The sequence below is a fragment of the Myodes glareolus genome, chromosome 11, assembly GCF_982192425.1.
Source record: "Myodes glareolus chromosome 11, mMyoGla1.1, whole genome shotgun sequence".
Lineage (NCBI taxonomy): Eukaryota > Metazoa > Chordata > Mammalia > Rodentia > Cricetidae > Myodes > Myodes glareolus.
In genome coordinates, this window is record NC_142036.1 from 49,904,756 (window position 1) to 49,927,231 (window position 22,476).

The window sequence follows — 22,476 nt, forward strand, 5'->3', positions numbered from 1 at the left end:
ATACTTTCTTTCCCCTTCTCATTAGCTGAGAAATCTTCAAAGCAAGCTTTTCATCAAAGAAACTTCATTGCAAGAAGTGAAGACTGAGTTAGAGAGTTACAAAGAGAGTAATGCCCAGCAGTTGCTACAGATAATGTCCCTGAGAGACGACATCAAGAACCTGCAGGACCTTATCGCTTCTCTAATGAAAATTAAGATTTTGAAAAACACAAATTCTCAGAATCTTGGAAGAGGCAACTGGGACCTAACTGAACGAGTTATAGACCTAGAGAATCGCCTAAGGTAGGGGTTTCCTGGTCTGTTTCCCAACATACCTTTTGCTATATGTTTTTAATTCACATATAAGCCCGTATTACTGATCAGATTTGGGAGTATGCTGGCTAGGTGGGTCTGTCCGTGTCGCACCCCCCCATGTCATCCCCGTTCCCCGTCACCCCCAACTTGATACAAGAGAGCAATTTGGGAAAAGGGAACATCTGTTAGACAGAGCAACCCTGTCTCAAATATCTATCTATCTATCTATCTATCTATCTATCTATCTATCTATCTATCTATCTATCTATCTTATCTATCTGTCTATCTATCTTTCTATCTATCTATCTATCTACCTACCTATCTATGGTTATAGTTAAATTGGAAGTTGGTAGAGCTGGTTTCATTGCATTGCTGACCGCCGGTGTCCTACACAGAGAACACCTGGTGGACAGAGAGAAGGCAGGACGGCATGCAGAGCCGGAGAAAAGGTGGCCCTGCTCCAGCAGATTCTCTTCCTGTATGCATCCAAAAGGACCAGAAGATTCCTTGGATATTTTCCCTGTGAAGGTGAGAATGAGTTGCCTGTTGCCCCAGGAGAAAAGGGTAAGTGTTGGGTAGGGTGCCAGCTCTCTTGGGAATGGAAAACCCAAAGAAGCCTGGTAGACCAGAGGCCAGTGGCGGAGGGGCTGCCCGGAGGACTGGAAGGTCTCTATGATTTTACAGAAAGATTTGGAGGAGAGAAATGGAGCCGAGAGACAGCTGGGCGTGTGGCAGGGGGAGACGATGAGGAAGTGAGAAGTCGGAGCTGACCATTTCTTGTTATTGGCTGAGTACACTGGGCTTTGTGTGCCTGGATGTAGAGGACCGGACACAGGAACCACAGGCCATGGTGTTGTCTACAACTTTGGCCATGGACATCTAGCACACAATTCCAGGAGAAAGTGTGCGTGAAAGAGAAGGGGAGGCAGATCACTGTTAAGAGAGCTGGAAAGTTTGCTGCGAGCACCTTAGACCACCACAATTTATTACATCATTTGAGTGTAGAATAAGAACCTGTGTGACCCAATTAATGTGAGGGATCCCCATTCGAAAAGAATCAAGGACTGAAGAGGCGGTCCAGCAGTTAAGGATGCTTGCTGTGTGAGCACCAGGACCAGAGAGTCTGGATCCTAACACCCACATAACAAGCCAGACATTGTCAGGCCTGTCTATGGCCCCAGCACAGCAGGGGCCAGGACTGGGTGGTCGCTGTGGTTTTCAGGCTGCCGGGTTCAGTAGAGACCCTCCTCAAAGGAATGACGCAGACAGTGATTGAGGGGGGACACCTGACACCTTCCTCTGGCCTTTGTACTGTCTCTTGAGAGCACGCGTGCGCACACACACATGCATAGTTGTATACATCTGTGTACACATGTGTGTATATACCACAAACACATTCAGCAACTACTTTCAAAGTATTTCCAATTTTTATTTGTATCTCAAATAATTGATTTTAACATTTTTTTCCTTTTTGAGCTTTTGTTATGAATCTTTCATTTCTATAAAACAAAACAAACCACCAAGAATTGGAATCCACAAAGCTCTGGCTTTGCTTCCCTGCTCCTTTCCCCTCCAGGTTCCTAGTGAGATCTAGTGATACAAACTCATCATTACTTCCATTCTTCTTCTTGTTCCCCTGTCCATCAATCTCACCTAACAACCACAAAAACCTCACAGCAACTCAACTTGCCAACTCAGCTGGTGGATTTCTCCCACAGGAGGAGCTTAGCAGGGCCAGCGGCCTGGCTCAGCTGCTAAAAATCTCTCGCTGGAAAGGTCTGATTACTGTTGTTCAATCCTCAGATCCCATGGTGGAAAGAGACAGCCAACCCCCGGATGTTGTCCTTTGACCTCCAGACTTGCACTGTTGGCGTGTGTGCTGTTTCCACTCACACATACACTGTATATACACAACAATCAATAGTTTTTAAATAAAAACACAAACCCCAGGGTTACCTATTTTCTTGTCATAATTACAATAGGCCAGGAGGAAGAGCTATGACTTCTTTCAATTACATTATGGAGGTTGTTATATTTGATAAGCGTGATTCTTTTCTCTTGCAGTATTAGGGATTGATTGTAGGGCCTCTACAAGGTTAAGCAAGGCACTCTCCCACTGAGCCATAGTTTCATTCTTACTTGAATATAATTCTTTATGAAAACATCTGTTTCCTTGACAGCACTTTACTTATTGCTTTAGTATCCATTCACCTTTTCCTGAACCAGTTATGTCATTAGGAGTTACAGAATGATGGCTTTCAGCTGGGCATGGTGGCCCACAGCTGCCATCTCGGCACTAGGGAGTCTGCGTTTTGGGATCTCTAGTTTGAAGCTAGCTTGAACTACACAAGACATTCTCCCAAAAACCCAAAAAGAGCCAGTGCAGTGGTTCAGAAGGCGAAAGCACATTTCATGGCAATCCGATGACTTGGTTTTGACTCCTGGGACCGTGTGATGGGGGAGAGGAGCGACTCTGCCAGCCGTCCTCTGATCTCCATCTGAGACCGTGGCATACGCCTCCTCTCTCATCATTATAATAATCAAAATAAAATGATCACTTTTAAATTCCGTCTGCACCTTGAGCGTGAATGCTCTGTAGAGTTTGCGCTATCAACAAGGGCTTTGGGTCACTGTTTCAATTCCCGCCTTTTGCTGTTGTCATTCCTTCTTTTAAGTCTATGCCTTGTTTCTTATACGATACCAGTGTTTCCCTTCCTTCCTTCCTTCCTTCCTTCCTTCCTTCCTTCCTTCCTTCCTTTCTTTTTTTATTTTTTCAAGACAGGGCTTCTTTTTTGTAGCACTGGCTATTCTAGAACTCGCTCTATAGACCAGGCTGTCCTCCAACTCATGTCTAATCAAGGCTCTTTCCCCCTAAGGTTTTGTGTTATTACTTATAGTTCAAAGAAGGGACAAATATATCTGTATTATGTTTCAGATGGGATGTTTAATCCGTGTGTTGGTACATTTAGGACAATGGCGAAGCTTTCGACTTTGAGAGAGACATTGTTTACTCTGAAGGACCATCTGACGGGCAAAACATTGTGGGTAAATACCAACAAGATCTGCTCCACAAAGAAAGATTAGCCTCTGAGTTCGACAGACCTCCCTACTCCTGCAGCTGGGAAGCCACACCCGAGCAAGCCCATCACCAGGATTTCCTTGGCCAGTTGGCTACTCTCCTGAGTGACAGCATTGGCCCCATACTAGCCACAGAGGAAGCAGTGAAGGAGAGGATCCAGGAAATGGGTGCAAATGAGCAGCTGTGGAAATCTGTAAGTGTACTGTCGAAGAGTTGCTCTTTCCCATTTAATTAGCGTATGTGATTGTGTGTGTGTGTGTGTGTGTGTGTGTGTGTGTGTGTGTACCGACACATGTGGCTATGCATGCACACGTGTGTTGAAGCATGTGGAGGCCAGAGGTTGAACTTGGGTGTGTTCACTGGAGCTCACTGACTTGGCGACTTTGACTGACCAGTGGGTTCTAGGGAATCAGCCTGTCTGTCTCTAGCGCTTGGATTATAGGTGTGTACCAAGCCTTTTATGAGTGGTAAGTATTTAAACTTGGGTCGTCATGTTGGCACAGCAGACACTTTACTAGCTGAGCCATCTCCCCCTTTACCCAATTTTATTAGTTTAATATGTAGATTTTGATATTAGCCAATTGGTAAGATCTTTGGCTTCGTTGCAGTTTTTAAAGATTTGTTTTTATTTTCTTATTTATGTATATGTGCATATGTATGGGAATGTATGCTACTTATGTGCATCCCCAGGGAGGCCAGATGAGGACCTCAGATCCCCTCGAACTAGAGTTGTGAGTAGCTGTCAGCTCCCTGACTGTGAGGGACCTCTGCAGCCACCAGCCAGATGATAACGATCCTCAGGAAGCAAGAAGGAGTTCAGTTCAACGTGACTCCGTAGCCAGTGTTGATTGACAGTCTGACCCCAAGCAATTTGTTTTATTTTATTTTATTTATTTATTTTTTTGATTTTCGAGACAGGGTTTCTCCGTAGTTTTGGTGCCTGTCCTGGAACTAGCTCTTGTAGACCAGGCTGGCCTCGAACTCACAGGGATCCGCCTGACTCTGCCTCCCGAGTGCTGGGATTAAAGGCGTGCGCCGCCACCGCCCGGCTCCAAGCAATTTATTTTAGGCATATTTAAACACAGCACAGTTTGGTGAAAAACTTCCCTGGTGATAAATAACTCAATCCCTTGTGCACAGTAAACCTTATGATATGACTACATCAAAACTTGCTGTAAAGTACATGTGACATCTTTCATAAAGATGGGTTCTGTTGATTGACAAACTCATAAGAATCTGGGGGTGCATCCGATGTGGCTGTCTTGGCCACACAGATAACGCAAACGGTCACCAGGCTATTAATCGCATCGGCTCCCAGACTTCAGGGCAGAAAGCGGGTCCTGCATCCCTCTCTTTGAAGAGATAACCCTGTATGTTTAACATTCCTAGTGCTTCTCTGTGAGCACAAGGACCTCTGTGCCTCCCACACCTGACCTGGGTGTTGGATGCTGAGCCATCTCTCCAGCCCTTCGTTGTAAGTTTGATTGCATTTTTATTACTAAGCGGAAGAAGAGAACAGGCTGTCCTCAACTGTATTGGCGACACGATAGCGCGACACGATAGCTTGGTTAGAGCAGAGTCCTGCTGTGACTCCAAGTTCCACCCTCTGCCAGCGGGGTGTTCTTGGGCAGCTTACTTATCTTCCCTGCACCACTTTAGCTCCGTTTGTAAATTGGAGCGGAGAGCTGTCATTCCCACTTTCAATATGGTCGCAAAGATTAAGTGGGCTAACAGATGAGAAGTGCTTAGTGTGGTTCAGCACAGGATCCATACATATTTGCATAATAGTACTATATTATGTACACATTTGCATAATAGTACTATATTAGCCGGGCATGACAGCCCATGCCTATAATCCCAGGATGTGAGAAGCTGAGGGTATCATTATGAATTCCAGGGCAGCCTGGGCTACATAGCAAGACCCTGTCCCAAAGAACAGCAACGAAAATCATTATGCAACTGTATTTTCCACTATGAATATATTTTATCTTTGTGTACCTACTTATTTCTTAAAACAATGGATATATCCAGATGTATGATCTATAGCTATAATACTAGTGCTTGGGACGCTGAAGTAGGAGAAATGTTGTGAGTTCAGGATTGTCCTGGCTGATAGATTAGAAATCTGTCTCAAAAATCCAAACAACCAGTGCTGTAGAGATGACTGTGCTTCATATTCAGTGAATAAGAGCACTGGCTGCTCTTGCAGAGGACCTGAGTTCAATTCCCAGCACCCACATGGTGACTCACAACCGTTTGTAATTCCAGTTCCAAGAGACCTGATACCTCTTCTGGTCTCCTTGGATACTGAGCATGTGTGATGCATGGACATACATGTAGGCAAAACACACATACACACAATAAAACCGTACGTGTCAAATCCACTCGTCTATCTAGTCACTCAGTGCCACCTCCGCGTCTATAGAAGCAGAACTCGTATGTAGTTGGAATGGCGTGGGACGCAGGGAGCACTGGGAATGTTTACTTAATGTCACGCCTTGCAGAAAACCGAAGCCCTGCAGCAGGAAACTCAGATGCTCACTGAGAGACTGGAGCAGCTGTACCACCTTTATGAAGAAGCTGCTGCAAGGCTGCCCCAAACTGAAGGAAGTTACACTGGACAGAAAAGACCCCTGCAACACCTGGAAGGGCAGGCTGCCGTCAACTACTCCCCGAGGAGTTTCGACACGGGCAGGAAGAAGGTAAGCGTCTCCCGAGGGTGACGGGGCACATTTTACTCTACTTTATCAATAGCTTAAACATGACTAAAGCTGCTGAGGCTATTTATGTCTTTCTATTTTGTGTGTATGTATGTGTTAGCATCTTACTGTGTAGCCCTGGCTGTACTCAAACTTGCAACAACCCCATCTCAGCCCCCCAAGTGCTGGGAGCACAGTGTATACCACATCTGGCTTATACTTTTCTTGGGAATGAGAAAGAGGGGAATTTGCCTCAAAGCCTTACTGCTTTTGATTTTCTAAAAAAGCCCCTCATCTTTTATCTCTCTTATGTATTGTGCATATATTTGATAAGTATTATAATGGTGCTTGCTAATATGAATCTTATTTTTAATATTACTTTTGGACAGGATTTAGTTTGACAATATAATATAGCCCAGGCTAGACCAAAACTCTCAATGTAGCCAAGGCTAACCTTAAATCTATAGTTCCTCTGCCCCTGTCTCCATAGTCTAGCTGAGATTAGAGACATGTACCAACTCCTCTGACTGATATATAACTTAATTCTCTTTAAAAGACGTTTTTTAATCGCAGTTTTTAAAATATTTATTTATTTTTTATGTATATTGGCGTTTTTCCATGGGTGTCAGGTCCCCTGGAAATGGAGTTAAGACAGCTGTGAGCTGCCATGTGGGTGCTGGGAATCGAACCCAGGTCCTCTAGAAGAGCAGCCAGTGCTCTCAGCCACCGAGCCATCCCTCCAGCTCCTTCATTCACTTTTAAATGGGCCAAACAGGAAGTGCACTGGAAGGAACTGCTCTCTCGTGGTGGGATTCAAGGTTCCGTGACAGGTGACATGAAGGGCATCGGTGAGGTGCCACGATGGCATTTCTCAACCATCCCTGTGTACGCAGTCCACCTTCTCTGCTTCCTGAGCCCATGTTTCTGTGAGGGAGGGGCAAACCGAAAGGACAGGAACGGCTGCAGTTTATTTCCAGGAGTTTCTGTTTCCATTTCAGCCACTCGGCAAAGAATTCTGTGCCATGTGCTAACCTGCGCCACACTTTTCTAGAATGATATGGCTTGACGTACAACCTCACTCACCACTGACTAAGCTGGTCTTTGAGTCTGTTCATCCATCAGCGTGTGCTGTGTTGTTTCCTTTGACGCGCCGGGGATCAGAATCTTATCCTATGGCCTTGGCTGATCTGGATCTTGCTACACAGACCAGGTTGGCCGCAGACACATAGACATCCACCTGCCTTTGCCTCCCAAGTGCTGGGACAATTCAGTATTTTTTAAGAAAAAAAAAACACAGAAGAAAGAAGCAAACAAACAAAACCCCCAAACCTCTGTCATTGGGGCTGAAGAGATGGCTCAACAGTTTAGAGCACTTGTTACTCTTGCAGTGGACCTGGGTTTGATTCCCAGAACCCATATCATGGCTCACAGCTCTCTGAAACTCCAGTTCTAGGGGACCTAATACCCTAACCTGGCTTCCTCAAGCACCAGTCACATCCATGGTGCACATACGTGAATATAAGCAAAATGCTCCATCATTCTGAAGTAACGTTTGTTTTTGCCTTTTGAGACAGGACCTCACTCTGCAGCTTGATATGGAGGCCAGGCCAGCCTCGAACTCACAGGGATCTGCCTGTCTCTGCAGCCATTAAAGTCCTGTGTCACCATGCCAAGTTCACTCTGAAATGATGTAAAAAAGACTTGCCTCATAGTAATCAAGCTTGAGCATACCTTCTGCGCCTGCTTTTGAGCAATAATAATTCATTTAAATGCAAAAATTTAGACAATTTATTCGGTTTTAAGAAAACACAAATAGCACACTCTTTTCACTCTCCTTTCAAAAGGTCTCAGGAAAGCAGTGATAATTGTCCCATTCCTCTTTCTGCCTCTGCCATCCCAGGAGCCAATCACTTAGGCGTGCATCGTTCAGCCATTGCTGTGGTACCTCACCATTGCAATGAAGCGAACATCACAACCAATTGAGTCTGGTGACATTTTCTGTTTGCTTGTTTCTCAGTGCATATAAAAACTCCAGTGACATTATATTGTAGTCTATTATGTTTCCGCTATAAATAATACATATGTCAAAACAAACTAGTAAATTGTTCTTTAGAAAGGTAAAGTAGACAGCCTAGGCAAGCTTTTCTAATGAGGGTGAAAACAAGCAGTGCTTGCGTGATGGTTTGAGCTAGAAGGGCCCCCAGGGGTGCGTATGTTTGGATGCTCCTTTCCTAGTTGGTGGAACTGTTTTGGAAAGAATTGAGAGGTGTGGTCTTATTGGAGGAGGTGTGTCACTGGGTCTGTGCTCAGTCTTTCTCTGCCTCTAACTAGTGACTAAGAAGTAAGCTCTTGGCCTGCCTGCGCCGTGTTCCCCGCCATGATGGTCATGAACTCACCCTCTGAAACTGTAAGCAAGCCCCCCAACTTAGTGCTTCCTTTTATAAGTTGCCTTGATCATGATATCTCCTTACAGCAATAGAAAAGGAACTAAGACAATTTATATACACAGAAAAGGAAAATGTAAAAGAATATTTTGCTGTCTAGGGGCAAATCAAAAATCTGGGGACCCTTGGTGGAACTCAGTCATAAAACATGTGCTTAGCGTATTTAAAAACCTTGGTTTGATTTCCAGCACAATGGGGATGGGGAGAGAAGAGAGGGCAGGGTAGGGGAGAGGAAAGGGGAGGAGAGAAAACAAGGAGGGAGAAGAGAGGAGATTTCAAAGAAATACATTCATATAGACAATATAATGAGAAAAGTCACATTGAAAATCCCTAAGATACTCAGAACACCAAGAAAGAAAACTATTGGGCTTAAGAAGTCACTCCAGTCAGGTGGTAGGTAATAAAGATCTAAACACATGGGCTGAGGAAGCTCAGGTGGTAAAGCGCTTGCTTAGCCTAAAGGAAGTCCTAGGTTTCGTACCCAGTAACACATAACCTGGCATGATGGCACATGCCTGTAATCCTGGTGCGGGAGAATTATCTGTATTCTGTCAATCATGTATTTTAATAAAACGCTGATTGGCCAGGCAGGAAGTAGAGGCGGGTCAACCAGACAGGAAGTAGAGGCGGGGCGATGAGAACAGGAGAAGGCTAGGAAGGAGGAAGCGCATTCTTCCATTCCTGCCCAGACCATAGAGAAGCAAGATGTAACCTGCCCCACTGGAAAAGGTACCAAGCCATATGGCTAACATAGATCAGAATAATGGGTTAATATAAGCTATAAGAGTTAACAAGAAGCCTGAGCTAATGGGCCAATCAGTTTATAATCTTATGGAGTCCTGTGTGTGATTTCTTTGGGGCTTGCCAACTGTGGGATACTGGGCAGGACAGATACCCCAACAAGCTGGCCCCTCATGCTACATAATCCCATCATTCTGGAGGCAGAGGCTGGAGAATCAGAAGTTAGGGACACCCTCAGCAACATGGTGGGTTCTAGTTCAGAGATCCATGAGCACCTGTCTCACAAACCCTCCTCCAAAACACCAATAAACTCCAAGACTCTGAGGCAACAGTGTCAAATGGGAATATTTTCTTTTGACTATCTTCTATGAATATATAAATATATACACAAATGTGTGTGTGGGTGTGGTTTTTAAGACAGAATTCTCTGTGTAGCTCTGGCTGTCCTGGAACTTGCTCTGTAGACCAGGCTGGCCTGGAACTCAGCCTTCTGCTGGGATCAAAGGCATGTGCCGCCACCACCTGGCATTCTATGAATATTTGAACACAACTGAAATAAGTGAAGCCTTTTACTATATACTTTTTCATTGAGCAACATCACTATTAATTATAAGAGATATTTTAGAAGTAATTTCCAGGGAATGTGTATTTTCCTATGCATAATTTAGCTCTTCTGACTTGATAACTGCATGGGTTCCATTTTTTCCATTACTAATTATGGCGTACATCATGTTGTGGGTGAATATTTATCCAAATACTTAATACATTTTAATGCATTCTCAGAAAGGTGGGTGAATCTGTGTTAATACATAATACTTATTACAAAATTGATTGTTTAACTATATCTTTTATGGCACTGAGTCATTTTCATTTAATTTTCATTTACACATTTGATTTTCCTGATGATTTGATTAGTTCATATTTATGCCAACAGATATTCTAATTATGCGGTTAGCATTAAGCCTCACCCAGAACATATTAAAGTGTAATTCTTAATTTCAATACTCTTATCTACACAGGAAAACTCCAGGACTCGGCCTGCCCAGACAGATAAACACAGGAAGTTCAAACAGTTAGAAATGTTATTGGATATCGAGCAGAACTCGAAGATGGCTGCAGCCCCAAGAATGGAGGAGAAAATCCAGAGACTCCAGAAGCAGCTTAGCGATTTGAAATTGTCAAATAAAAACATGAAAACTCAGCTGACAAGAATAAATGTCCTTAAAGTGAGTGAAGGGAGACGGGGTTGTCAGACAGTCCCCGTCTTCGGGCTCTTCCTGTTTCAGTTGCATAGTTCCCCGTCAACTTTTATACCTTTTACTTGTTTAGTTCATTACTAAGTGGTCTGAACCAGGTTCCACCACTCACTAAGCCAAAAGAAAGAACCAAATTAGGGGTCTGGAGAAATGACTCAGTGGTTAAGAGCACCGGCTTCTCTTCCAGAGGACTCAGGATCAATGCCAAGCACCCATCTGATGGCTAAGAACCATCTCTAACTCCAGTTCCAGGGGATCTGACCTGATCTCTTCTCACCTCTTCAGGCACTGCATGCACATGGTACATAGGCATACATGCAGGCAAAACACCTAGACACATTAAATAAAAACACACACACACACACACACACACATTTTAAAGGGGCCAAATTATTAGTGGAAAGCAAAAAGAGAGATTTGTCCAGTTTGGTCACACTGTGAAGAAAGACGAAGAGATCCAGTGCATGCCCCAAGTTCATCTTTGGGGACTTGAAATGAGATCACAATGTAAACATCCACATTTAGTTTGAACATTCCTGGTCAAGGTGAGGTCCTCCCTACCATTGCCGCATCATTGTCTGGGCCTCAGTCTCATCCCGTAAACTGGTCTGACAAGTTGTTAGAATTTTGTAAAACTTTCTCCTAGCAGACAAGTTTCCCCTCTGGCTGGTGACTTTCCCTGCTCCCAGCATGTGATTTCTGTGCAAATTCCTATTTCTTTGGGGTCATTTCTTGAATAGTCTGATAATTGATTGAGAAAAACATTATCTCCTTAGAACAGCTCCATTCCTGCTAGGTCATTTACGGTGCTGTGGCATGCGCACGTGCACACACATGTGCACACACACACAGAGGCAGGCACATATGCATGCAATATGCATTAGCATACAGTTAAAATGATTTTGTACACATGCAAAATAATATTAAAGCCTATAACCCAGTGGTTCTCAACCTTCCTAATGCTTTGACCCTTTAATACAGTTCCTCATGTTGTGGTGACTCTAACATTATTTCGTTGTTACTTTATAACTGCAACTTTGCTACTGTTTAATTATAACATATGTATCTGTGTTTTCTCATGGTCTTAGGCAACCCCTGTGAAAGGGTCCTTTGACCCCCAGAGGATTTGCAATCCTAGGGTTGAAAACCACTGCTATAGGACAATAAATTGGATATCTGTGAAGCCCCCAGACAAAATGTTGTTAATCCTGTGGAAACCCATGCATAGATCACTATTGCTCAAGTAACTACAAGTTAAACTGTCACAACAATAAACTGCTTGCTTTTTGTTTTCATTTTTAAAGCTTTATTTATATATATTTATTTTATGTGCATGCACCTGCATGAGTTTATGTGTTCCATATGCACCCAACTGACACAGAGCTCAGAAGAGGACATTGGGTCCCTTGGAGCTTGAGTTACAGGAGGCTGTGAGCAGCCTGATGTGGGTTATAGGAACCAATCCCAGGTCCTCTGCGAGAGCTGTAAGCACTCACAATGGCTGGGTCATCTCTCCAATGCCGTCTTTTGGTTTTCCTCTGGTGTTTGTTTGAGAAAGGATTTCACCAAATAGCTCGGGCTGGTCTAGAACTCTAATCTTCCTGCCTCAGCCTGTGAACTGCTGAGGTCACAAGTGTGCACACTCAGCTTTTACTATAGTGCCTTATTGGGCTAATTGATTGTTTTGTATTTAATTAATTTTTTTCTTCTGCTTTGGGGCCTCCTAGCTTCTATACTATTTCAAGAGTTAGTTGTATTGTATCTAAAGTCAAACATGTGCTAAATTGACCAGATGTGTAGTAAGGGGCTGCGGGCAGGCCTGCTTTTCGTCCCACCCGGCTCCGCACGGCTAGCTTAGCCCCGGAAACAACAACACACAAATTGTATTCATTTAAACACTGGCTGGCCCATTATCTCTAGAGAGTTAGTTACTGGCTAACTTTCACATCTTGATTAATTCTAATTAATTTCTAATTATCTAATTATCTGTATTTCTAATAATTTCTAATAATTTCTAATAATCTGTGGTGGCTTACTGGAAAAGATTCAGCATGTCTGACCTGGTGGCTGGCTCCATGGCATCTGCCTCATTGCCCTCTTCCCAGCATTCTGTTCTGTTTACTCCGCCTACCTAATTTTCTGTCCTATCAAAGGGCCAAGGCAGTCTCTTTATTAACCAATGAAAATAACTCATAGACAGAAGGCCCACCTACATCGCAGATGGGCAATAGACTGCTGGGAAGTTTATCAGGATATTTATCTGCTGCAAAAGAAGTTATTTTCTGTTTTAAAATTAGGTTAACATAGAGTATAATATCGTGGAGGACATAATCCTTAAACCTCTTTAAATTCCATGAGTTCAGTATATAAAACTGGTAGGAGGAAGTAGGTTATTAATGAATATTAAAGTGAAGAAAGAGACTCTTAATTAAAAAACCAGAAAGATTTGCTTTCCATGTATTTTTATGAAGTTTTTTTTTTAAAGGCATGTGAGCCAGGAATGGTATCGCAAGCCTTTAATCCCAGGGCTAGGGAAGTAGAGGCAGGAAGATCTCTGCAAATTCAAGGTTAACTGGGTCTATTTACCAAGTTCCAGGCCAGCCAGGACTCTGTCCTGAGACCCTGTCTCAACACAAAGTTGAGCTGACTAGTCTGTTACTTCCAGATCTGAGCACATTGTCCTCCTTCCTTCCTCTTCCCTTTTATCCACACACAGGACAAGACAATTGAGAGGCTCAGGCAATCTGTAACGAAAGTTGAAGCCGTGAAAGACAAGACCGCTGTCAAAACAGACAACCTGAAAACCGCATCAGACTCGGCAGCGCAGGCAGCGAGAGCGGAGAAGGAGAGGGTCCGCCAGGTGCCAGCCCCGGGCCCTCCTGAGCCCCCCCCCACCATCAGGAGTGCACCGCAGGGCGTCTCAGGACGAGAGCAAGAGGTCTCTACAACTATGTTAGAAACAGATTTCATTGACGCGATCAACACGCACCTCAACTTAGACTTTAGCTAACTAACTCTGACAAAAAGGGACATTTTGGCTAATGGCATCAGACATGATTTGGACTACTCTTACAAGGCCAGATGTGTCCCTGGACACTGCAATCAGCACCTAGCCCCTTACAAGGCCTTTCTTCTCTTCTTGGTGTCTGTTCGGCTAGCAGCTGTTGTTTCCCATATGACAGGGAACACGGCCACTGAGAAACATGTAGTTTGATATTTCGGTTCTGTGACAGGAGTGCATTTTATCACCTCAACGAGTCAGACAATACTGTCTTTCTGTTTTTGTCCTAAGGTAGTTCCATGTAACTTGTTATTTATTTATCCACGTTATATTTTTTAAAGATTGCTTTGTTCCTAATCACAAGTATGTCTGTGTGAGCATGTGCTGCTGCGTGTGTGGTGTTCTCAGAGGCCAGAGCCCCTGATCAGTCACAGATGACCTGGCTTGCAGTTTGGGACTTGAACTCTGGTCGTCTGAAAGAGGAATATGTGCTCGTAAGTGCTGAGCAGTCTCTCCAGCCCCTTATTCATCTTAAAGTCCTTGTATTTGCCCCATCTTTCCATCTTCCTGCTTTGGAGCACTTACCGGGTTCCTAGACTAGATGATTATTTTAGCTGAACACTGCCCTCTTCTGTTGGGAAAGCAAGGGCGCATGTTTTAGTTTTCTTCCTTTTTGTTTCTCTCTTTCTTTCTTCTTTTGGGTACTGGTACGGATGCAGGGACTCTCAGATGCTAGAAAAGCACACCAAGCTCTGAACCCTGCCCCTTAAACTCGTCCTTTTGAGACAGGGTCTCACTCAGTTGCCTGAGCTGGGCTTGAACTCCTTCTGTAGCCTAATCAGGCCTTGAGCTACAGCTGGTGTTTCAGGGGCAAGTGGTGTCTTGAAGTCTTTTATTTGGAGGGGGAGGGTTTACGCGATGTCTCCTTCTGCAGTACTCTCTTTTCGTATATTGCCTTAGGTCTGTTGTTCCTCTTTTCTGCGACCTTACAGAGACTCTGCAGCCTCCCCCAGAAATCTTGCCTTCTAGAACTGCCATCTCTGGTCTCATGCGTCCAAACCTCTCTGTTTTCATCTCCCACTGGCCAGTGTGTCAATCCCCCAGGTCTCAGGCTTGTTAGCAGCATTGCGTGTGGGGATTAAGGCTGTCCGTGTGCCACACCATCACATCGAGTTCACTGCCCTCTGGAGCTGCCTCTGCTGGTTCAGGAAATTCATGTCCCCCTCACATACGAAGTAAAAGCCGTAACTTTCCTTCAGTTGGCTTTGTGGGTGATTTTTTTTTATTCGCTGTCCTCGTTGGTTTCTTTGTCCTTTGGAGTATGGATGGAGAGACAGGCATTGAAGACTGCTGTCATCATAAGAGAATCAGAAGCTAAAAAGGCAGTTTGTCACACCCAGGAGCACACGCCAGAAGTACCCAGTGCAGGCGATGGAGGCACACGGGTCACCTGTACCCTGGAGTTTTAGGCTAGACTGAGCATAGAACAAATACAAAAAAATGCGCTGGCGCCATGGCTCACCGGGGTAAAGGCGCTTGCCACCAACCTTGCCAGCCTGTGTTCGAGCCCTGGGACCCACACAGTAGAAGCAGAGAACTGACCCCTGAAAGATGACCCCCACACAGGCATGTGCAAATGAATAAAAGTAAAAAAGTCATTACATTATGAATGAAATGTAAGTAGTAATAAAATTAGGTTTAATGTACAGAAATACAAAATGAAAAGAGATAATAGCTGGGCAGTGTGGCGCACGCCTTTAATCTCAGCACTCGGGAGGCAGAGGCAGGAGGATCTCTGTGAGTTCAAGGCTAGCCTGGTCTACAAGAGCTAGTTCCGGGACAGTTAGGGCTGTTACATAGAGAAACCCTGTCTCGAAAATCTAAGAGAGAGAGAGAGAGAGAGAGAGAGAGAGAGAGAGAGAGAGAATAATGAAGAAGTCCTGTGATCGAATGGATTTTTCTATCTTGAAAACATCTCTGCACCTAGGCATGGTGTGAGCCTGGTTGCGATTGCAGCATTTGGGGGACAGAGGGAGAAGGTGAATTCAAGCCTAGCTTAGCTGCATGACAAGACCCTCTGACCATCTCCCCACCCCCACCCCCGCCCACGGGATGTACTGTATTAAAGAAACGGTTCATAGAATTACATTTCAGTCTGCACCAATTTCATCGTCCACAATGAGTGGGTGACTCACGGCAATGACGTATTGATTTTCTCGGTGGTTCCTTACAGCTTGCCGACTTTCGAGAAACCATTATGAAGATGTTGGGATTGAACATGAAAACAGCAGACAAGGAAGCCATTAATCAGCTGAAACTTGTCGTCCAAGTTTATGAAATCTCCAACAGGGTAAAGGCAGGTTCTCACTGTGAGACCGGACAGGACAAGTGAGCACGTTCAGCCTCTACTTGCTGTCAAGAACTTAATATGTTCTTATGGCGCTGTGAAAATAGTTGCCTTGTGAATAAAACGCACTGGGAAAGTTTCACCTACAATCTCTTCTCTCCCGTGTTTGGTGTTTGCCTTTACTTTGTGATGATCTTTCTTCATGTTTATTTCTGGCTCAGCCTTGCTTGTCACTGGTGATACATGATAATTATCTAATTACCTTTACCGATGGTATTTTAGGCAGGATATGAATCATAAACATATTCTTAGCTGTAATACTTATAATCACAGTCAATAGCCCATGCCTTGAAGGAGTGATTTATTGAATAACAACCCCCTTAGAAAAGCAGATAACATTATATTCTCTTAATTGGTTCTATCCTTTTTTTTCTTTTGTTTTGTTTTTTGAGACATGTTTCTCTGTAACTTTGGAACCGGTACTGGAACTTGCTCTGTAGATCAAGCTGGCCTCGAACTCACAGAGATCCACCTGCCTCTGCCTCCTGAGTGCTGGAATTAAAGGTGTGCACCACCACCACCACCCAGTCTACCTTATTTTCTTAACTGGGCATATGGCTATCAGATATGACATGCTGAGGGGTAGGAGGGTTCTTGTAAATAGAACGGACCATAGACTATATTGTGGCTATGTCTCCCTAATGTAGGCCCATTTCCCACTGAATAGTGACTGCATTCATTTACATTTGTGTTTTGAGCAAGGGTCTTGTTCTGTCGCCCAGGATGGCTTCACACTCGTAGCCTTTCCTATTTCTAGAGGTGGCTTCTCTTTTTCTCCCCCTTGAGACAGGAGCATGCTAAGTAGCTCAGACTGGACTCAAATTCACAATCACACCTGATCGCACATCCTGAGTGCTGGGATTACAGGTCACATCACTAGGCCTGGTTTCCTCATAGTCTTGGCTCATGATCTTCCTTCATTTTTATTACTTTTAAGATTTATTTTTTTTTGTGAGTCTTGCCTGCATGTATGTATGTATGTGTATCATGTGTGTGCAGTGCCTGGGGAGGCCAGAAGACGTCAGATCCTCTGACGGTGGAATTACGGATGCTGACCTGGAACTTGCTATATAAACCAGGCTGGCTTCAAACTCTGTCTGCCCCTGCCTCCTGAGCACCGGAATTAAAGACATGTGCTACCACACCCAGCTCCTTCCTTCATTTTAAAGCCCCTCTGTCATGCTACCCTTTCTCTGGTTCTCTTATGTGCTTCTCCAATTCCTCAAATCAGACCACTCACACAGCCCAGAATTATGTTCCCATTTTTGACTTTTTGTATTTACAGTGCAAGGGATCAAATCCAGGGTCCTCACACATGCTAGGCAAGTGCTCTACTACCGAACTCATCAATGTCAGTTGATCAACAACCTCAATCCTCTTCTGCCTTGGAACATTATATAGTAGGGTTCGGTGATTGGACATTTTGAAGCCGTTATTTAGTAAACATTAAAAGTGACCACGTATACGCTTTATGAGCAGGCAATGCCATGCCTACAGATTGTGTACATATGGGTGAAAATACACTTACTACTTTACAGTACTTTCGTTCATAATTGTACCAGGTGCATATTATCCAAACTCCCAACCATAGCCCAAGTATGGCTATCACACCCATCGGTTCAGATCTCCTTTGGTGATTGACCAGGAGACCAACTAGAAAGCTGAATTTTTCTCAGCGGCCAAACTAGAGGCTCTAGGGCCAGACGTAGAGAGGTGGAGAACTCGGGTTTGACGAAGTGGGTCTCCTTCAGAAAGACAAACCCGGCGAGAAACTCAGAGGGTTGTGCTTTGTTCTTGCGGAACACTGTCATGAACGGCTTGGTAATCCAAGGGCTGGAGCTACTTAGAATCTGAACTTTATCTCAAAGTCAGACAATAACTGTGGCCTGGATCTCCGAGTTCTGATGATGGGGTTGTAGCCTCAACCATTCTGACAATTTTCTGCACTTACTGGAGTTTGCAGTACTACAAGCGCCTGAGCTATAGGGCACAGCCCCAAGACATACTCTACTTCGGCTCTGCTCTTCAGCGGCCAAAGGAGGAGTCATGAGGCTCCGGGGATCACCCCAAATTCTCCATCACCTTGCCCTGGCTTTTACCTTGTAGAAGCGTTCCCTTTCACAAGGAGGGACCCTACCCAATGTCCTTGCCTGCCCTTCAGAATACCGAAGTGGCCACCTTCCTGCGCAGAATTTGCTTTGCGGGGGCGGCGACCAAACTCGAAGTCTTACAGCTCCCAACAGTTCAGCAAATGAGGTGACTTCTACAGAGCACGGGGTGGCCGTGCTGCGCTTACGCGCACAGCAAACGGTGTGCCGCCAATCAAGGCGCGGGCGTGGTACCAGGGCGGTGCCGGGGCGGGGTTGCTCTTTTGGGAGGTGTGCTGGTCTCTGCAGCAGCAGGCGGGTGACTTCCGTGACTTTGCTGTTGTGCCCAGGGTAGGAGCAGGTGGCGGGTGGGGCGACATTCTACTGTCTCTCAACGGCTCAGCAGGACTCGGTTCCGGCTCTAAATGCGAAGATCTGGGAGGGTTTCCAGAACTTTGCAGTGTTGGCAAATAGTTCGACGCGTGCTCTGCGTGCGAGCTCCCCCTAAGCTAGCTACAACTGTACTCAGCTGTGCAAAGATTTAAAATGCACAGATTTAATACTTTTACAGTTTCTCACGTAAATTAGTAATTTTATGATAGCTTACCAAATTCTAACTACCCCACACCTACCCTAATATGGTCTTTGTTTGTTTTTTGTTTTTGAAACAGGGTCTCACTATGTAGACCAAGCTGGCTTCAAACTCAAAGAGATTGCTTTCTTTCCAAGTATTAGAAGTATGAGAGGCAAGGTGTGCCATCATGCCCAGTTCATCTCTTTTAATATATATATATATATCAGTCCAGATTGTGGTGGTTCATCGCTTTTTTCTGACCTCCACAAGCACCAGGCACACACATGGAGCACATACAAGCACATAGACAATCACAAATACACATAAAATAATTTTTTTGGGGGGGGGCAGGCGGTGCTGGCACAGGCCTCTAGTCCCAGAACTCAGGAAGAAGAGGCAGGTGGATCTCTGTGAATTAGAGGCCAACCTGGTCTACAGCGTTCCAGGAAAGCTCAAGAGACACAGAGAAATCCTATCTTGAAAAACAACAAACCAAAACCAAAACAAACCAAAAGCAAACAGAAAGATAAACGGACTTTCTTGTGTGTATAGACGAGTGTGGGTATCCAGAGCTTGTGGAAGTCGGAGGATAATTGCTGACGTCCTTTCTCTCCCCCCACCTTGTGGATTTTCAGAGATAAACTCTGGCGGCCAGAGTTGGTGGTGATAGAGCTCGTCACCTCCTCAGCCATTGGTCCCTCCAGCATTTTCATATCATTTTGATTGGCATCATTTGCCAACCCCCTAAGCTGATGAGTTTCTATAATGATTTTGAAGTCAACCTGCAAGTTAACCCCTCTTCTCTTATCCCTTCTAAACACAGCGTTGGTAGACACGATTTTAGAGAGCCATGAGTAAGACTGTATTATGGGGAGAGAGGGGGAGCTTTGTTTCGCAGGGAAGGGTGAATGAGAGATTTGCAGGAAAATAACCAGGGACATGAGAACAGGAGCAGGGCAGGCAGATGGAATAAAGTAATTTGTAGGCACTGTTGATGAAAATTTGAAATCAATATGCCATTTTTTTAATTGTATCTACTAAGAACTTTGGTTGTTATTTTTGTTTTTTTGAGACAGGGTTTCTCTGTGTAGCCCTCGCCATCCTGGAATTCCCTTTGTAGACCAGTCTGATCTCAAACTCACAGAGATCCTCCTGCCTCCCAAGTGCTGGGATTAAAGGCATGTGCCACCACAGCCTGGCTTCTATAAGGACGTATAAGGACCTGGGCAGGAAGGAAAGTTGTAAAGGCTCTTGCTGTGTCTGGAACTGCTGAGCACATGAGGACACTAGAGGTGAGAGCTCCTGGAATCCTTAAGAGAAAAGCCATGCTCATTATTTTACCCCTTGAAACAGGTTTTTATAAGTGGGTGTTAACTATTACCGCCATATGTGTGATGCTAATTTTCCACTTGGTATACCTTACCTGGTTCTTTATTGTCTTGGAGTTCCAGTGACTCCTCTGGAGCAGTTTCCAGTGTTTTTTATTTTTTATTTTTTTATTTTTATTTTTTTCCTTTGTGACAGAATCTTATTATGTAGTTTATGCTGGTCTAGAATTGACTATGTAGACCAGCTGGCCTCAAAATCACGGAGATCCATCTACCTCACCAGTTGTTTGTGTGTGTTTATGTGTGTGTGTGTGTGTGTGTGAATTTATCTTAAAACATTTATTTACTATATGTGTGTCTGAGTATATGTATTTGCATGACATGATTGCAACACCAGAGAAAGTCAGAAGAGGGCATTGGATCCCCTAGAACTGAGTTAGAGGTGGTTGTGAGCTAGTATGTAGGTGCTAGGGACCAAACCTGGGCCTTCTGCAAGAGCAGTAAGTTCTCTAAACTGCTGAGCCATCTCTTCAGCCTCTGTCTTCATTCTTAATTGTGTGTATGGGAGCGTGTCTGTGTGGGGATATGTGCGTATGCATGCAGGTGCCCTTGGCGGCCAGAAGAGGGCGTCTGATCCCCAGATACCCTGAAGCTGGAGTTACTGGCACTTGCAAGCTGCCTGATGTGGGTGCTGAGAATCAAACCCAGGTCCTCTCCAAAAGCAATATCTGCTCTTAGCCATGACCCAGCTCTCCAGAATCTTGTTGTTTCTGCTGTTTGAGGCAAGACCACACATAGCTAGAGATGGCCTTGAACTCCTTTTGTAGGCTAGCCTTGAATGTCTTTCTTTTGCTTTTGAGACAGGATCTCATAACATTGCCCTGACTATTCTGAAACTCACTGTGTAGACCAGGCTGGCCTGAAAATTGTAGGGATCATCTTGTCTCTACCTCCAAAGTACAGGGATTAAAGGTGTGTGTCCCCATGCCTGGCACATACCTTGCACCCTTGAATGGATCTTCCCGCCACCACATCTTAAGTTCTGGGTTCATAGGTGTGTGAGAGACACAACTCTCAGTTTTGAGGGACTTATTTGTGTGACAGAGTCTCACTTATGTAACCTCAGCTAGTTTGGAACTCATTATTGGCCTTGAACTGGCAACAATACTCCTGCTTCTGCTTCTAAATACTAGGGTTACAGGCTGAATACAGATTATAGATTACAGTGCCACCATGACTTGCTTCAGATGAAGCTTGAAGGGTCAGTCCTGGTTGGATCTCAAAGAAGTATTCTAACCGTAGTCACACTCTTGGTTCCTTTCTTAGCAACTCCTTCCTTTCTCCCTGCTGTGTTCTGTTTGTTTAGAGTCCCACACTGCTTTGTGGTCCTGTGCTCTGAGCTGGTTATACGAGCTAACTGAGCTATCCCATTCCCTTAGCCCGGGCAGTTTTGCCTGAGACAGAGAGTGTTCAGAAGAGCTGCTGGGACAGTTTTCATTGCCTCCAAAGATGCAAGAAAGAGTTCAGTTCCTCCTACTGAACTTACAGTTGAGTGTGACCCTGGAAGGCACACTCATAGCTCTCTTGGATGAGCTGCCGTGAGGACAGATCAGGGTGCACCAAAGGCAGCAAGCAGAAGATGGAAGAGCAGATTTTTATGGCAACCGTGAGCTTCTGGGTTAGTCAAATTTAGAGGTTCCTCATACTAGATGCTAAATGAGATATTGTCTTTAATGTCACTTTCTAGTCTCCCTCTGGTGACATCCCGACCCAACATTTTCTATACCTGTAATGAAAGTATTATGTATTTATACCTACTATTGCATACTTTATACCTGCTAGCTGGCTATGGGTTCATTTGCTCTACCTGCATAGAAATGGCAGGAAGGCAAAGAGACCTTCTTCAAAGGCTAGTCTCTGGAACCTTTCCTTTTTTCTCCAGTATCTGTCAACTGCGGTGGCAGTAGGCAGGCAAAAGCAGCGGTAAGTGGCGCCCTCTAGTGGTAGGGATCTCCAGGCCTGAGATATTAGGACCCTTAGCTACAGTGTTATAGCTCTCTGCCTGGGCTCTGAGATTTCTGGCTCCAAAGGCTTGCTTAGTCTTCAGGTGGCTGGCAGCCAACTTCCACAACTCAGTCATTGCCAGGACAAATTGAGTGTCAGCCACTTTGCCTAATTAATTACCTAGCCTCCTTTTTGCACTGCTCTTGGAGATTGATTTTCGATGGATCACACTCATCCCGAAGTGATTTAAACCAATAGCGACTTGAAACTGGGCACGGTGGAACACATGTTTAATTGCATCATGTAGGAGGCAGTGCAGGCAGACCTTTGTGAGTTCAAGGCCATCCTGGTCTACCTAGCAAGTTCGAGGCTAGCTAGGCATTCTGTGTGAGACCCTGTCTCAAAAAGAAAGAAAAGGAATGTAGCTAGTCATATTCTTTCCCATCCACCAGGGGGAGACATGAGTCCGCTGTGTAATGCTTGCAACGATTCTAAGGATTTCTGAGTCAATGCTACAGCTGGTGGTCCTTTGTAGACTGTGAGGCCTGCATCAATTTCTGAA

The 22,476-nt window shown here is 44.6% G+C and overlaps 1 protein-coding gene across 3 annotated transcripts in view; it reads left to right on the forward strand.

The window, feature by feature from the left end:
• LOC125388064 (uncharacterized) overlaps positions 1 to 16,010 on the forward strand; it is a 30,575-nt gene extending 14,565 nt beyond the window's left edge. For 2 of the 3 annotated variants that reach the window (XM_048415956.3, XM_048415958.3), the window contains 7 exons: positions 26 to 282; positions 690 to 822; positions 3,264 to 3,566; positions 5,878 to 6,075; positions 10,277 to 10,483; positions 13,230 to 13,451; positions 15,748 to 16,010. In XM_048415956.3, coding sequence (XP_048271913.3) covers positions 26 to 282; positions 690 to 822; positions 3,264 to 3,566; positions 5,878 to 6,075; positions 10,277 to 10,483; positions 13,230 to 13,451; positions 15,748 to 15,906 — 1,479 coding nt within the window. In that variant the 3' untranslated portion in view covers positions 15,907 to 16,010. The remainder of the gene's footprint in view (positions 1 to 25; positions 283 to 689; positions 823 to 3,263; positions 3,567 to 5,877; positions 6,076 to 10,276; positions 10,484 to 13,229; positions 13,452 to 15,747) is intronic. The other variant, XM_048415957.3, reaches the window with a different exon arrangement.
• Positions 16,011 to 22,476: the final 6,466 nt, after the last annotated feature.